Here is a 15,497-nt window from a genome sequence, read left to right as displayed (position 1 = left end):
GCCATGAGAAAAGGAACACATTTTTTGCAATAGTAGCAAATATTTAAGGGAAGTTGGTTGTAGGATTACTGTGAGGAGGTTGCAAAGAGGAGTGGATTTAAGTTGGAACTTGAAGAATAAGAAAGATTTTGAAAGTAAAAGCAGAGAGATGGTAGGGAGAAATAGAAGAAGTAAAAAAGTGAAGAAGAAATGAATGTGTTGTATATTTGAAGACAGTGAATAGATCAGATTTGTTTAATTTATTCAAACATTAAATTACACGAATACTTTTTAGAAAATCTGAATGATTACTAGTTGAATCAATTTAGGACGCTTACTTATATGCAACTGATAAGCTACCACATGACTGAATTAAAAAGCCATTTGTAATTGACAATTTTCTCGCCTGGACAGAAACTGATAACCAGAACAGAATGATCTCTCTGATTAGAGAGAACTCATCAAATGTTCCATTATATGTAGGCGCCTTACCTGTCCTATGCATTGGTTGATAAATATTCGCTGGATTCGATTTGGTGAAACCACTACCTCTCTGCATCATTTTTTGGAATGCAACATCCAGGATACGATTAATTTCCAAAGGCAAAATATTAAAGTGATCCCCCCATGAATTAAAAGGAGAGATCAGGGTTTCAGTTGAATCTGAGAAGTCTGAGTTGAGGTCAAAATCCTTTGTGAGATCTTTGAGGCCCCATCATAGGCAGTTACGAAGGCTTTACCTGGCAGGCCTCTAAAGGGAAAGCTGCTCTCCAACCAGGCTTCATAAGCAGTGTGGAGAAAGTTGTAGTCAAGGGCTCATGCCCCACCCCCCACCTTCATCAACCATGCTCTTATGTGTATACGTGCATTCCTAGCCCAAATCCATCCATCTGGAGGCCTCCTTATTGAGGAGTCATTGGCAAGGCCCTTCCCTGGTGCCCCTACTGAGACTTCTTTATCAGGGGTAAATTCTCCCTACTCTGACTCAGTACTTTCCCACTCCTAGCCTTTCCCCCTTCCTTCCCCCTAACCCTTGGGTCTGGAAACAGCAGGATTCTTTTGTTTGAGGCTCTCTGTGCAGTAAGATCTTCCTTTCTCCATCCCCCACATCTGTGTTCTTATATGTGACCTGGTGGCTTTCTGTAGGGAAAATGAAATATTGGGAGAAATGAAACATTGGGGAGCTGGCACCATTTCCTGTTTGACCTCTTGCTTATACCATCACAATAAGCGAATAAAGGCTTAATTGTGACTTTCAGTTGGGCTCATTTTCTTAATTGACCACTCCAACATCTGGCAGTTCCGTGTTTTCTCTCTCTGACAGAAACCATTTCAGCTCATTTAGAACCCAAGGGGGTGAAATGGAATTGGAACCAAGATTATTTAATTTTGGAGATGATTATTTTTGCCCTAGATAGAATAGATGGAAAAATTATAGAGAAACTGTCCTTGAAGTTGCCATAAGAAATCTTAGTACTAGAAGAGATTTAAGAGTTTTAGTCTAATTCACACATTTTACAGATGAAGAGAATGAGGCACAGAAGAGTTTGAAGCTGAGCCCCGATTGATACTGGGTTCCTGAGCCAAGGCAAAGCTTTTCTTCCATGCTACTCTTCCATTCTGAATTTTATCTTGTTCAAGGACCTTCATCCTGAAGAATTGGTTGGGGAAAGAAATAAGGTGACTTGAAGTGAAACAGGGTGGCTAAGGAAAGGAAATGTTATGATAAGATTATTATAGAACGCTTCTTGTCTATGACATTTCTTGCATCTGTTGTTGTTTCTGGACACTTTTGGAGACCTTAAAATTTTCTTGACCTTTGTTATTATAAGTACTCTTATTATGCAACTTGGAATCAGTGGAGTAGGGTAGTTCTTGTCTTCAAATAATCTTTTAGAAGGCACAGGAGGCTTTATTTCCTTTACGTAGCAGAGACTACTGCTGCCATCATCTTGAACCCAAGAAGTAAACTGAATACTATACGAGTGTTGCCTATTCCCCATCCATTAAGCAAAATGTACTAAATCCTGAGGCAAGTGAAAACGAATGAAGGGAAAAAGCTGAGTTTAGAGCTCTCTAGGTTGTTCTAGTTGAGCTTGCAAATTAGAATTTTTCTTAAGAATTTATAATCATTAAGAAAAATTTATACTCAAGGAGTCTGTAAAGTTTTATTTATTAATCATATTTTATGTGCCAACACATAGTGGCCAATTAAAAAATAACAGGAATGATGAGCTTTGCAGAGTCTGAGACAAGAGCTTGCGTGAAGGCGAATCGTTTTGGAAAGTCATTGCAGAAACTAGAAGTGGGGAACAGGATTGGGGAAGTAGAAGAGTAAAACAGGAAAGGAGGAAAAGCATATCTGTGAAGCAGTCGCAGTGTGAACCGGTCCTTCCAGTGTGCCCGTGGTCTGTACACAAGTGCACCTAATGGGAGAGGGAAGCAGAGGGGACCACTGTCCATGAGCCCCCATTTCCCTGGTCAAGGTTGCTCCATGGGGTGGTACTCGAGGCTGATCCCCATGGAGGGCTTCAGTGTCAGAGAAAGTCCAGGACAAAATGCAAGGAATAGAGATACAGCTAAGGTGAAATGTCACCAAGTTACATCTGGATGAAATCGATTGCCATCCAGGTCAGTAAAGTAAAAAGTGAGCTGAAGCATGAGAGGCGGGGTACAAGAAGGGTCTGAAACATTATGAAAACCATTGTTTTAAAATATTGCCTAAGGGAGCTGTAGAAATTCCATGCAGGGCATTGGGAAAAACAGTGGAGGGTGAGGTAGGCGTGGCAGTTGAGCAGTGCTTTTGGGTGATTAATCCTGAACCAATTCTCTTTGATCTGTTTTTTATATTGGCTTCCAAGTTCTTGAAGTAAGTGTTTACATCTAAAAACAAGTTTGGAGATTACTGTCATAAATCATTATTTCAGTTAAATAGATATTAAACTTGGCAAAGGTTAAAGATATAAAATTCTCGTATTTTTAAATTTCAAACAATATTTAGTCTTGATGTTTATCATTAATGTATTTTATTTTATTTTTATTAAATTTATTGGAGTGACATAGCTTAATATAAGCTATAGGTTTCAAGTGTACAATTTTATAATACATCATCTGTGTATTGCATTGTGTGTTCACCACCCAAAGTTAAATTTTCTTCCATCACCATGTATTTGGCTCCTTTTACCCTTATCTACCTCCTCGCTTCCCCTTTTCCCTCTGGCAACCACTAAACTGTTGTCTGTGTCTATGAGTGTTTGTTTGTTTGTCTGGTTCATTTGTTGCTTTCAGTGTTATATCTCATATATGAGTGAAATCATATGGTTTTTAATTTTTTCTGTTTGACTTATTTTGCATCGCATGATTATCTCAAGATCTGCCCTCCCCAAATTTGAAAACATTTATTTGTAAAGATATATGCACCCCAATGTTCATTGCAGCACTATTCATGGTGGCCAAGACATGTAAACAACTGAATTGTCCTTTGATAAATGATTGGATAAAGAAGATGTGGTACATATAAACAATGGAATATTACTCAGCCATAAGAAAAGAAAATATACTGCGATTTGTGACAACATGGATGGATCTTGAGATAATCATTAATATATTTTTGAAACAAAATTTCATATTGTTGTATGCTATTCATTGAAGTGAGTTTATCTTTTTCTGCTGACTGAAACAACTTGATTTCAATTAATACCTAAAGTGTAATACTAGAAGAAATAATATTTTCAACTTTTATATGTAAGGGGTCCTCCAAAATGTTCAAAATTCCAAAGTAAATATTGTCAACATTTATCATTTGAATGACATTTTGAAGTAGAAAACCATTATTTTTATTTCCCTTTTAGAAGTAGAGAAATTATGCCTGGATAATATTCATGAACAGATTACTTGTTGCAGCAGTTACTGAAAAAAAAATTTATAAATATTGTATGTAAATATTAACAACATATAAATTAATTTTGGAAAACACTTACAAAGAAATATTTATAGTAATTTAAGGCATATTTGGAAATAATTTAAAAATATTCAGGAGAGTTAATGGCCGAATTTTTGTTTGTTTGTTTTTATGTTGTTTTGTTTGACATCTTGTTTCTGTCATTGATCTGCTAGAACTAGAACAACTCTGGGTAAATAGTGAAACTATGTGTATTAATATTAATGTAAAATATAATATTTAATATATACAGTTTGGAGAACATGTTTAAAGATTATACTTTGTGGAAATACATGAAATAAAGGTTTAAAAATATGCTTGTGAATAATGACCACCAAATTTACAATAATGATAGTTTCTGGTCAGGGAGTATAAAGGGAGAAGAGAGATGGCTTCTTATGCATATTATATATAATATTTTTTGTATATTCTATATTGTGCATTTGTAATTATATATTATATATTACATTATATATTATATAATACATAATTATATCTAATGATGTATTATATATTGTTATATAGGCATAAATATATCTCATGTATGGTATGTTCTATATACTATATATATATTTTTAGAGGTATATATAATTATTCTAATTAGATATATAATTTTTAAAGGTGAAGCATATTATTCTCTATATATTCCTTTATATTGGAAAAATTTCTTAAAATATAAACTCATTCTTTTAAGAAAGAAAGGAGAGAAGGAAAAGAAACTCAATGATAACTCTATGCAAATGACAAAGACACAGTTTACAAATAGGAAATTAAAAGCAATTTGGTGTTCTCAGGACACACCGAGGAAGAGATGTTCCTAACAGAATTAGCGTCTGTATGGGAAAGAGCAGTTAAAGTTCAAGTTGTAATAGTTGATACTAGAAGCTCTCCATTGCGAAGTGAAAGGCATACAGTTAAATTCTTATGTTTTGATGGTAAACCATTAAGAACAGAATTTTTGTTTAGTAGTTTTTTTCATTTTAAATTCATTCTCTAAGATATTTTATAGTTTAAAAAATAAAATGAGCTTTATAAATATTTGAGCTTTTTAAATGAACTATCAATGTTTTTATTGTATAAAAATTACTAGTGATCATATCAACAGCATATGCATTCAAATTAATTTGTTTATATATATGTATTTATATATGAATTTATTATATCTACAAATATATACATATATATCCTTAAATTAAACAAGACATTATTATTCCTTATTTTCTCAGCTACTTACATCTGAATTAAATGAAAAAGCTTATAGCTCTGTTTCAGTTAGGCATGACTGATCATTTTGTAGTTTAAACCTTATTCGAATATTTAGTATATAGAGCAGGAGTAAGCTAATAGTTCTGGTTTTAAAATCAGAAATACTTTTTAGTGAAAGAAAAATGACAGTTACACTTTGCCTATATTTAAATGCTCTCCCCGATCACTAGTCAAATTAAGAAATAATCTTAAAAATGAAAGCAATATTTGGCACTCTTCATTGGAACTTTACTTGTAAGAACGGTACACACGGCCCACAGAGATCTAACAGTTTCTAACCCTCTACTTTTTTCTAACAGTGTCTGCATAGACTACACCCATGAGTGCATGAACAAATCATTTTGGGCAAAAAATAATCTCACATAATAAGCACATCTAGAACTATATCAGTTTTTACAATTATGATTAATTCTGTACTTTGGCCAAATATTTTCAATAAGCAAAACATTCCTGGTAACTATAACTTTGTGTATTATTTGGATTGATTTTTTAAAAAAATTCTTCACAATAATATACTATCATTCTGTTTAAAATGATTGCTACATTTTGTAATATTTTTATTACCATATTTCTCAGAATCTTTGTGGTAATTTTTATAATACTATTATACTCCAAGTATTTTTTTTCTTTAAAACCAAGAAAAAGGTTTCAGGTAATGAATAGTTATAACATTCCATGAGTTAAACACTTGGATTTGAAATCTTTAGATCATATGACAGTGTCTCTTTCCCTCCCTTATGTTTCTTAGGTCAGCACCATGTAAGAATTGTACTCGTTACACTATTTAATGGTGTTGTTGATGAAGGTATGATGATGATGGAGTTGAGACACAACAGGAAAGCATTAATCACAGCATCTGTATTTCCAGTTATTGTTGTTGCTGTTTTTGTTGCCATGGTCATCTGTGTCTCAAGAGTCACTCAGTGTATTAAGACAATAAACCTTATCTTGATCTGGTTAGAAAACTGAAACTATTTGACCATTCAAAAGTATTTGTTGAATTTTAAATAACAGCAGAAAGTGAGTGTTTTATCTCAAACTTTACTAGATGCAGCATTATACTCATCTTTTTAACAAGGACAATAATATCCCTGGACCGATCATTTTTTAGTGAAAACACCACAGTCTGGAAATAATCCAATTATATTCTCAGCTAAATAGACATGCTTTCTTGAATCCCCAGATATTTTCCTCATCACTCCATTGGTCACTGAATTGTCTGTTTTTCTGTTTCACAGTTGTATACCTAGAGGATTACCTGACCTTAGATTAAACACCCAACTTGCCACAGGTTGGTTTTTGCGGTGACCTTTGAAATCATACTAGCATTTTGGTAGAACTTTCAGTACAGAGAAGTAAAGCATATATCATGTTCTCAAGTAGGGTAAAATGTCACCTCCTTTTCCACATCATCAGGAGGTCAGAAGTAATGCCTTTAAAACAAACTCAACTAACCAACAATCTCTGAAACCCTGGAATAGGACCAATTTGCTTATTTCACAGCCAGCTGCTGCTCTATTGGTTCTCTCTTTATAGAAGGGCATAAACCGGAGGGGGAAAAATGGTAAAGGAAAATACCAAGAGAAGCAATAAAAGGAAATAAAATATGTTTCAGATAGCAGGATTTCTAGATGATTTAGTAATTTCTATTCATCCTTTGTTCTCCAGGATTCCAGACATAAAATTGGAGAAGTTTATTATTTCCATATTATTACTGCTAAGTAAACCTACAGTCAATCTTTTAGTTGAATTAACTTAAATAATGATTTACCACTCTAATAAACAGAAAATTATATTGGCTAAGAGAGATTTAGGGATATTGAACTAATGAACTAACTGTCCTTGGAAAAATATTTATATTTTCTGTGCCTCAGTTTACTCACATAGCATAGATAATCTCTAGGGTCCCTTCCAGTCCTATAAGTTTAAGATTCCATAAATATCCTTAGGAAAAATGAGAAACATATTTTCCCTTCATAATACAGGCCTTTAATTATGAGTTTTATTATAACTGCAAAATGAGACTTAGTTTTTATCTTTGATGTGAATCTTTGTAGTGTATTACATAAAGTAAATACTTATAAAAATAAATTCTTCCATTGATTCTCTTCTTGCATTATCTTCTGTTGTTAGCCTTCTTCTCAATAGATGGTGCTGTTTTCTCAGAGACACCACTTAATTATATTTTTCATCAAAAGATCAGGGAAATTAGTATTACCCTTTAATAATCATTAATTATAGAAATCAGACATATCAGTAGAAAGAATCAATTAAAGGCAACTTGCAGCACCTTGATAATGAAATCATAATGGGGAAAAGGGGTTATTAAATAGTTAAAGAGTCCCATCAAGACCTGCAATGTTTGGTGAATAGACGAAGCAAATATTGTGGCTAAACATGAAAATTCCATGTTCACTAGACATAGAACAGATAGAACCCCTAGCAGGAAGAAAATCATAATCGGGAGCCATTTTAAAGTGTTAAAATCTTTATCTACTTTAACAAAAATGATTATATAGTATTCCATGTTAATATGCAAGATTTGAATATACATATCAACACTAACACAACCTACATCAAAGTCAGTTAATACTGAGAGCTTGCACACACTTTGCCAAGTAAACCTAGAGCATCTGGAAAACAGAAAATGGGCCACAAACTCTTGAAATAATTTCCCTGGACAAAGACACTTCTTATTTTTTAAGAGCAACCATTACAACTTCATATATAGCTAATAATCCAGAATTGTGCTGATTTTGGTCACTTCTAACTGATTTCCCCTTTTGGAGGCATTGAAACACGGTCACATCCTGTACTTCTCATGAACCACCCTGCCTATTCCAAATTCAGTTCATGACTCCCACAGCAGATTTGCAGCTGGTTTCTACAAACTGGTCTAGGCAACACAACTATTATATTTGTTACAATAAAGCAACACTGTGGAGAGACACCAGGAAAATGTCCTCTATGAGTGTGGCCTTAGGATGCAAGGAAAAGTGGGATAAGGGCTAATATGACAGGGAAGGGGGAGCGGCACTTGGTATGGCAAAGTATACAGAAACCAGCAGGAGTAGGAATTATTGCTAAGCTTCATCTCCAAAAAGACTGGAGACCTGGCCCCCAATTGAAGGAAATGAACTAGAATTCCTCTTCCATTATTCACAAATTACTGTTCCCACAGCTTCTGCAAAAGGTATTGTGGGGCACCGTGCCCAAGAGCCCTTTCAGTTCAGTATGAAAGAGCTCTAAGATAGAGCTTAAAAAATTTTTTTTAAATATTTTATTTGATTTTATTTTTGCCAGAGCTTTATAGCTTTTACCAAAGCAATGCAACTTCTCTGTTGCTGAAATGTTGGATTCTTCTTTTTCAATTGGGGGGCAGAGGTAGAAAGCAGGTTTTGGCACTCAACTAGCAACCCTCTATTCACTGTCACCCCATATTCTGCCCTGTTTACTCCTTTTATCCTCCTGCCAAACACTCTGCCTGGGGGCTCAGGTGTTCCTTTATGCCCCCATTAGCCACTGAAATCACTGCTCCGAGCCCTAGTGCCTTTCTTACCTGATAATCACGTACATGACCAGGAAGTTTCCGAAGAGACCCACCACACACACGATGGAGTAGAGGGCCATGATGGTGATGGCCGTGATCATGGAAGGACTGCTGGTCGGAGGGCACAAGCTGGCACTCCCGCCCACCTCGGAGCGGTTCGGACCGCAGGGGTCGGACAGGTTGCCATCTAAGTGGGAGAAGTTGACCCAGGAACCAGGGCTAGGCGCTGGAGAGCAACTTGAAGAGTGCGTGAAGGGGTCAGTGCAGTTGCTGCCGTTCCTGGGGACGGTGCCGCTGTCCATGGTGCTGATGGCTGGCTGGGACCACGTTGCGAGGTAACTGCGAGCACCCAGACTTTTAAGGTTCCACGCGCCTCAGCCGCTTGCTCTCGCCGCTGCCACAGCTCCTGCTCTTTCTTACAGAGACCAATCCTGGCAGAGCCGGAGAGGAGCGTCAGGCAGAAGGGGAGAACTGAGCATCTGACATCCTCTGCTGGTAGCCCCCTCCCACCTTAGTAGTACAGAGGCACATCACCAACCCCACTCCGCTGGGGGGAGCGGGGAGGGCTGCGCGGGATCCAGAGGCCGGAGGGGAGGGAGGAGAGAGAAGGGGTGAATTTTGCCCAAAGCGATTCAACGAGTTGTTCTCCCCACACGGCACTCATCTTCGCAAACACCTCTAAGGAGGGGCAGAATGGGGACGAGAGTTAGAGGGAAGGGGTGAGGAGTGAGATAGACAGAATTTTTGGCAGCAGTGAAGCATAAGAAAGGGGACTGACATCACTCTTTTTTCCAGCGCCGTTTTCTCCGTATAATTTGACAGGAAATATTGGCCTCTGGCAACCCAAGCAACCTTTACACCTCAACGCTTTTCTACCCCTACTGCCTACCCCAGTCATTTGGGGCAGGAGACACAAATTTCTCTTCTTGCCTCAGTCCCGCACATCTGTGAAAAGGTAACTGTGTTTTTCATATATCAGTAAATGAGAATTTCCAACTCTTCAAACCTACCTGAAACAAGTGATTCTCCAAAAAAGAAATGAGAGACGTAAACTTTTGTAGAAGAAACCTATTCCCTTGACTCTCTATCCCCCCAATTTCTCCTAGAGTAAGAAGCTTTAGTTGCATCTAATTTTTATCTGTGAGGAGAAGAGGCACAAGAGCTGGTTACAGAAATCAGGCAGTTGCAGCATCCAGGAAAGTCAACAAAAGTTAATGTTTATCCTGCACATTTTAAATCTCATGGAACCATTCGAAATTATTAATTATCCGTTTTATCTCCAAACTTCCTACATTGATGTGTGTTTACTAGTAGAATATTGTCAAAACCAAAAACGACAACAACAACAACAACAAAAACATTTACATTAATTCAGTCTGAATTATAGTATAGAGATTCCAGGAGGAACCATTAAGACATCTGGAACTGGAGTGGCCCACACAAGGTTGAGGAATACTGATATATTTTTAAATGTGCTACCTCACTTTAAGTCCATAAATACTTCTGTTTTATAAATAAATTAGTAAATCAACCAGTGATAAGAGTTGTTATTTTTTGTGTGTGTGTAAAATTAACACTAATTTTGAAGTAATTCTTATTTTTATACATGTGTATATTTGTGTATGTATACATTTTATATGTAAAGATTGGCAATAAATACCCACAAAAGAGTGATACTCTTGGAGAACATGGAGTGGGTTGGTGAGGGAGATTGGAAGGAATGTTTAATTCCAATATTATTTTAATCACTTTCTTGTAAAAGGGTAACTCATAGATAATCTCTGCTAATCTTAGGTTATTTTTGCCAGTGTTCAGTATTATTTTATCCTTTTACATTATAGTATATATTTTCATATATTTATACTTTCAGCAATAAAAGTTTACAGAAGTCTCCTAGAGACTACTAAAAATACCTTACCACATTTTGTTCTATGAACAAATATATCAATTCACTCAGGTTGAGCTGAAATCTGTCTGCCATGTTTCAGTCTTTTCAAGACACACAGAACCAATATAAGTGACCTCAGTCTATTTTTATTATTTACCAGAACTGTAATAAGTTTTAGACTCTCATATTTTTATGAACAGGCTCAGAAAAGACTGAAAAGAGAATTGCTGGGGAGCAATAGAAAATGAGAACAGACTTTGATCCCAGAAATGTGTTCTTTATGGGAAAAAATTCTCTTCTATGTTGACACATGGGTGCCAGCAGCCGAATTTTAAACAATAGTCGGAAGAAATTATGGAATCTTTGGGTCGTGGTATGAAAAACATTATTTCACATGGTGAATAGTTCAGTACTTTTCACATTGTGTGTGATTATAAATATGACTATTTGATCAATTGATTAAACAGATGACTAATTTGACTAAATGGTGAAGTGAGTAGATGACAAAGGACACAGCACAGCTGTTTAGTAATAGCACTTCCACTTAAGTGGTCTGGTTTGATTTTTAAACAACTTAGGTATGGTGTATTGAGTAGAAACTATTTTCATTTTATTAATTCAAAATCTGAAGCTCAAATTATTTTAACAACTTAACAATGGCCACCTATATGGAAAATAGTAAAATGGAGACTTTAGGAAGGTAGATGTTAGGGAGGCATTATGATTCCCTCAATCCCTTCCCAGAATGTATGAATACAAATAAGACATTTTTCTGAGAGCCCCCTGTATGCCACACATAGAGCTGGGTGCCTTACCTGGAATAACCCCCTATGAGATAGGTACTACATGAATCTCGCTATCCGAGTGGGTAAACTAGGCACTGTGAGAAGGTGGAGTGACTTCGGAGATTGTTCTCTTTTGCCACTACATTCTGACATTGATCTCGTATACACCTGTGCACCAATGCCATTAAATGCCTAGAGGAGATGCTGTCCAACCTAAACACCTGGGTATATCCACAGGGCCAAACATATTATGACTGCATAAATTCCTGGGTAGAGTTTTGGCTATGGCAAATAAATAAGATTCGCTCATCATTTATTTAACAAATATTTATTGGGCAAAATCTATGTGCCAGGCACTGGAACCAGATTCTAGGTTAAAATAGTGAACAAGATCCCAAAGTTAGGAGTTTTTGAGGAGTATATATATATATATAGAGAGAGAGAGAGAGAGAGAGAGAAATATTATTTTATGATATAATGTCAAATATTGATAAGTACTAAAGAAAAAAATGTCAATTTTATGTCAAAATCAGATTGACAGTCTAATGAGGAACCAAACTAAGATGTATACTGGGTTATTTGTAGTTGATTATATAAATGAGGTCAAAGTCATTCAGAGAAAACACCTCAACCATATTTTTATTTCCTTACATCATTATCAACTACTGGGTTTTTATTTCTGAAGAACTTTTCTTTTTTAGCTGATAATCTGATTTCCAGTGGATCAGCTCTCCATCAGATTCAGTCTCCTCTACTGTATCACAGAGTGCCTATCGCAGTAAAAATATAGTCCACACATATTGTGTTTTCACACATGCCAAAATATGTTATATTTGACTAACTATAACATTTAACATTAAGTAAAATGTAACTTAATGTTATGTTACAAATGTTATTGGAATTTCCAGACTTGAAAATGACTTTCAGCATAAATTCTTCAAATTCAGTTCTAAACTTATTAAAAAGTTTTATCAGCAAAAAATGTTTAAATTTTTAGCATGCAGTATATGAAGTGAAATACATTCTTAAAAAGTTTAGCTACTCTCTGCCCACCAACTTTTTCTCTTTTTCTCTGACTTAAAGGTAATTATTTTAAAAAATTTTGTTTGCTTCATACATTTTTTATCATAAATAAATGCATATAAATATTAATAGCACCCCTCTTCCATTCTTAGATATTTGTTAGCACATAATGCATTATTTTTCCCTCATGACTTTCTTTTACTTTTGGCATGTTAATTTTTTGATCTGCTACTTAATAAGTTTTCCTGGAGATAGCACATAGTGATATGTAGAGATATTATTCATTCCTTTTTATAGCTATAATTGACCCCTTTGAGTGGATGTACCATAACTTATTCAACCAATCTGTTTTAGTGAACATTCGAGTTGTTTTTACACTTTTTCTACAACAAATATTAATGCCATGAATAGCCTTGTGCTTTCATACTTTTTGTCAATATGTTTTTAGATAGATCCCTGGACTTATTTTGGGGTCAAGAGTAAATGCATCTGTAATTTTGCTAGATACTATTAAATTCTTCTCCCTTGGAATTTTATATTTTGTAACTATAACAAATATATGACCACCTGATTCTTCACTGATTTAACAACAAAGCGTAGTTTTAACCTTTTGGATTTTTGTCAATCTAGTAGATAAGAAATGCTATGTCAGTGGGGTTTTGATTTGTGCTTCTCTTATCAGTGGGTTGAACATCTTTCCTTCAAGTTAAGAGCCATTTACCTTCAGTTTTCTATTTCATTAAAAAAATAGAGTATTGGTCTTTTTCTTTTTTGTTTTAGGAGCTCTTTATATATTAGGGATGTTAACATTTTAGTTAATATTTTTTTCCCAGTCTGTCATTTGTCTTTTTTGTTTGCTCGTTGTGTCTTTTGCCATGCAAAAAAATATATATATTTTTATTTAATGTATTCAGATTTACCCATAGTTTCTTGTATTATTTCTGGACGTTGAGTAATAGTTAGTCAAATTCTATGCCCACCCCTGTGCCCCAGATTATAAAAGAATTTAGCCATGTTAACTTCTACTACTAGTATGTTTTATCTTTTACAATATGTTTTTTGATCCTTTTGAAATTTATTCTCATTTATGGTGAAAGGAGTAGATCTAATTTTTATCTTTTTTCCCCCATATGACTATCCAGTTATTGTAATTCCACTTACTAAAAAGTTCATCTTTCCCCTCAGACTTAAGATGCCACTTTTATTGTATTCATAATGAATTTTTATATATAAAACTAAGTTTATTTCTGAATAATTTATTCTGTTCCATTAGTCTCTCTGCCCTTTCATGCAACTGGATTCTACATTGTTGTGAGACTTTATAGTATATTTTAATAACTGATAGGACTAGCTACTGCCCTGCTTTTTTCCAATATTGTCGTGTGTGTGTGTGTTTTCAAGTAAACCTTATTGCTAACTTGTCTGCTTCTAGAAAAAAAAGCGAATGGTTTTTCAGTGGTATTGTATTACATATCTAAATTATCTTAGGGAAAACTGATTTATTTATGATGTTGATTCCTCCTATCTTAAGTACATGGTCTACCTTTTTATTTGTTTATGTTTACTTTTGTATCATTTAAGAGTATTTTATAGATTCCTTATAGAGTTGTGGATATTGGTAAAGTTTAGCCTTGGTATTTTATATTATTGTTATTATTATTTTTTTTGCTGTTGCAAATGTGATGGTTTTTCCATTATATCTTCTATTTGGTTATGTTTATAAAATGTAGGATATTGCTTCATGTGTATTAACTTTTTATACTTGCTACTTTATTAAATTTCCTTATTGTTTAATGAGAAATTTTTTATTTTAGGGAATTTTAATTCATTTTTGTATGGGGTTACCTATTTTAAATGATAGCAATGGGGAAATTACTTCACTCTAAAACACAAAATTCAAGAAAATTTTTCAGAAATGCATGCGGGACATAAAATAAAAGACATCTGCGTTCAATGAGTCTAGGAATAATACATCAAAGACCAGAGCTTACAGTGAAGTTTTGCTTAGCTGGACCATTTTCTAAATTCAACATAAGCAAGTTGTAAATTGCCTTACCTTAAATAGCCATTAAATTTCCTTTAAGGTATTATTATTACATATGTAGTTTTGTATATATTTGTATATATAATCTCATATGTAGAACTGACCTCTTATTGTCTATAAGTATTTCTCAATGGTTTTCACTGTTCCAATTTTCATGACAACCATTAGCCGACCTAACATTTGTCAATTGTAGTAACTCCTTAAATATCAAGTTATGTTTTGTCTTTTCTCATAACCTTTAAATGGTTTCTCATCTTACTTAGAGAAAAACCAAATTTCTTTCAAGGACTGCAAGGCCAATTCACCTTCCTCTACCATCTTTGTAAGTTAATTTTCTACCCATCTCCCCTCATTTCCTCTGTACTGCCACGTTGCCATTGCACTTGAAATATTTCTCCCAGACATCCCATTGGCTCACCCTTTCTCCTTCTTAAAGTGTCTGATTAATTGGATCAAATAGATAACCCCTTTCTCGATCACTCTTTTCAAGGAACCTCTACACTGTGGTAGACGCAGCATTGACACCATTTTTCACCCCTCCCTGGATATTTATCCTTTACTATTAACTCTTCAGTTCTCTCTCCCAATGGGTGGGGTGACCTACCCTGTTCTTTGAGCCTAATTTTGGTAACATGACTTTCTTCAACTAGTAGAATGAATTAGAGCGACAGCATATCAATTCCACATCTAGCTCTCAAGAAGCCTTGACTGTTTCCATTTGCTCTCCTACATCTCTTTCAAGGGCCTGGAACCTGCTCACACTGACCTGCTGGAGGCTGAGAAACATGTGGATTAGAGTTCAACTGCCCCAATCACCTCAGCTGAGATTGACCTTGATCATCCTATAGTCAGCCAACCCCAGCCAAGATCAGCATAGTTGACACACATACAATTAATATTTACTGCTGAATGCCACAGTTTTGAGATAATAGCTAATAGACACACCACTGCCACTTTATTTTACTGCATAGCACTAAGCCTTACTTGGTACTTAACATTATATATTTTACTTGTGTATTTAT

At 35.0% G+C, this 15,497-nt stretch overlaps 1 protein-coding gene across 5 annotated transcripts in view; it reads right to left on the bottom strand.

Moving 5' to 3' along the window:
• OPRM1 (opioid receptor mu 1) overlaps window positions 1-9,487 on the bottom strand; it is a 147,238-nt gene extending 137,751 nt beyond the window's left edge. For 2 of the 5 annotated variants that reach the window (XM_039873851.1, XM_039873850.1), the window contains exon 1: window positions 8,745-9,052. In XM_039873851.1, coding sequence (XP_039729785.1) covers window positions 8,745-9,037 — 293 coding nt within the window. In that variant the 5' untranslated portion in view covers window positions 9,038-9,052. Of the gene's footprint in view, window positions 1-8,744 lie in introns of all 5 variants that reach the window. The other 3 variants (XM_039873853.1, XM_039873852.1, XM_039873854.1) reach the window with 3 other exon arrangements.
• Window positions 9,488-15,497: the final 6,010 nt, after the last annotated feature.

This window comes from Pteropus medius, unplaced genomic scaffold (genome assembly GCF_902729225.1).
Source record: "Pteropus medius unplaced genomic scaffold, Ma_sr-lr_union100, whole genome shotgun sequence".
In the NCBI taxonomy this organism is placed as follows: Eukaryota; Metazoa; Chordata; class Mammalia; order Chiroptera; family Pteropodidae; genus Pteropus; species Pteropus medius.
Note: the sequence above shows the minus strand (reverse complement) of the source record. Positions and strands in the feature narration are given on the sequence as shown.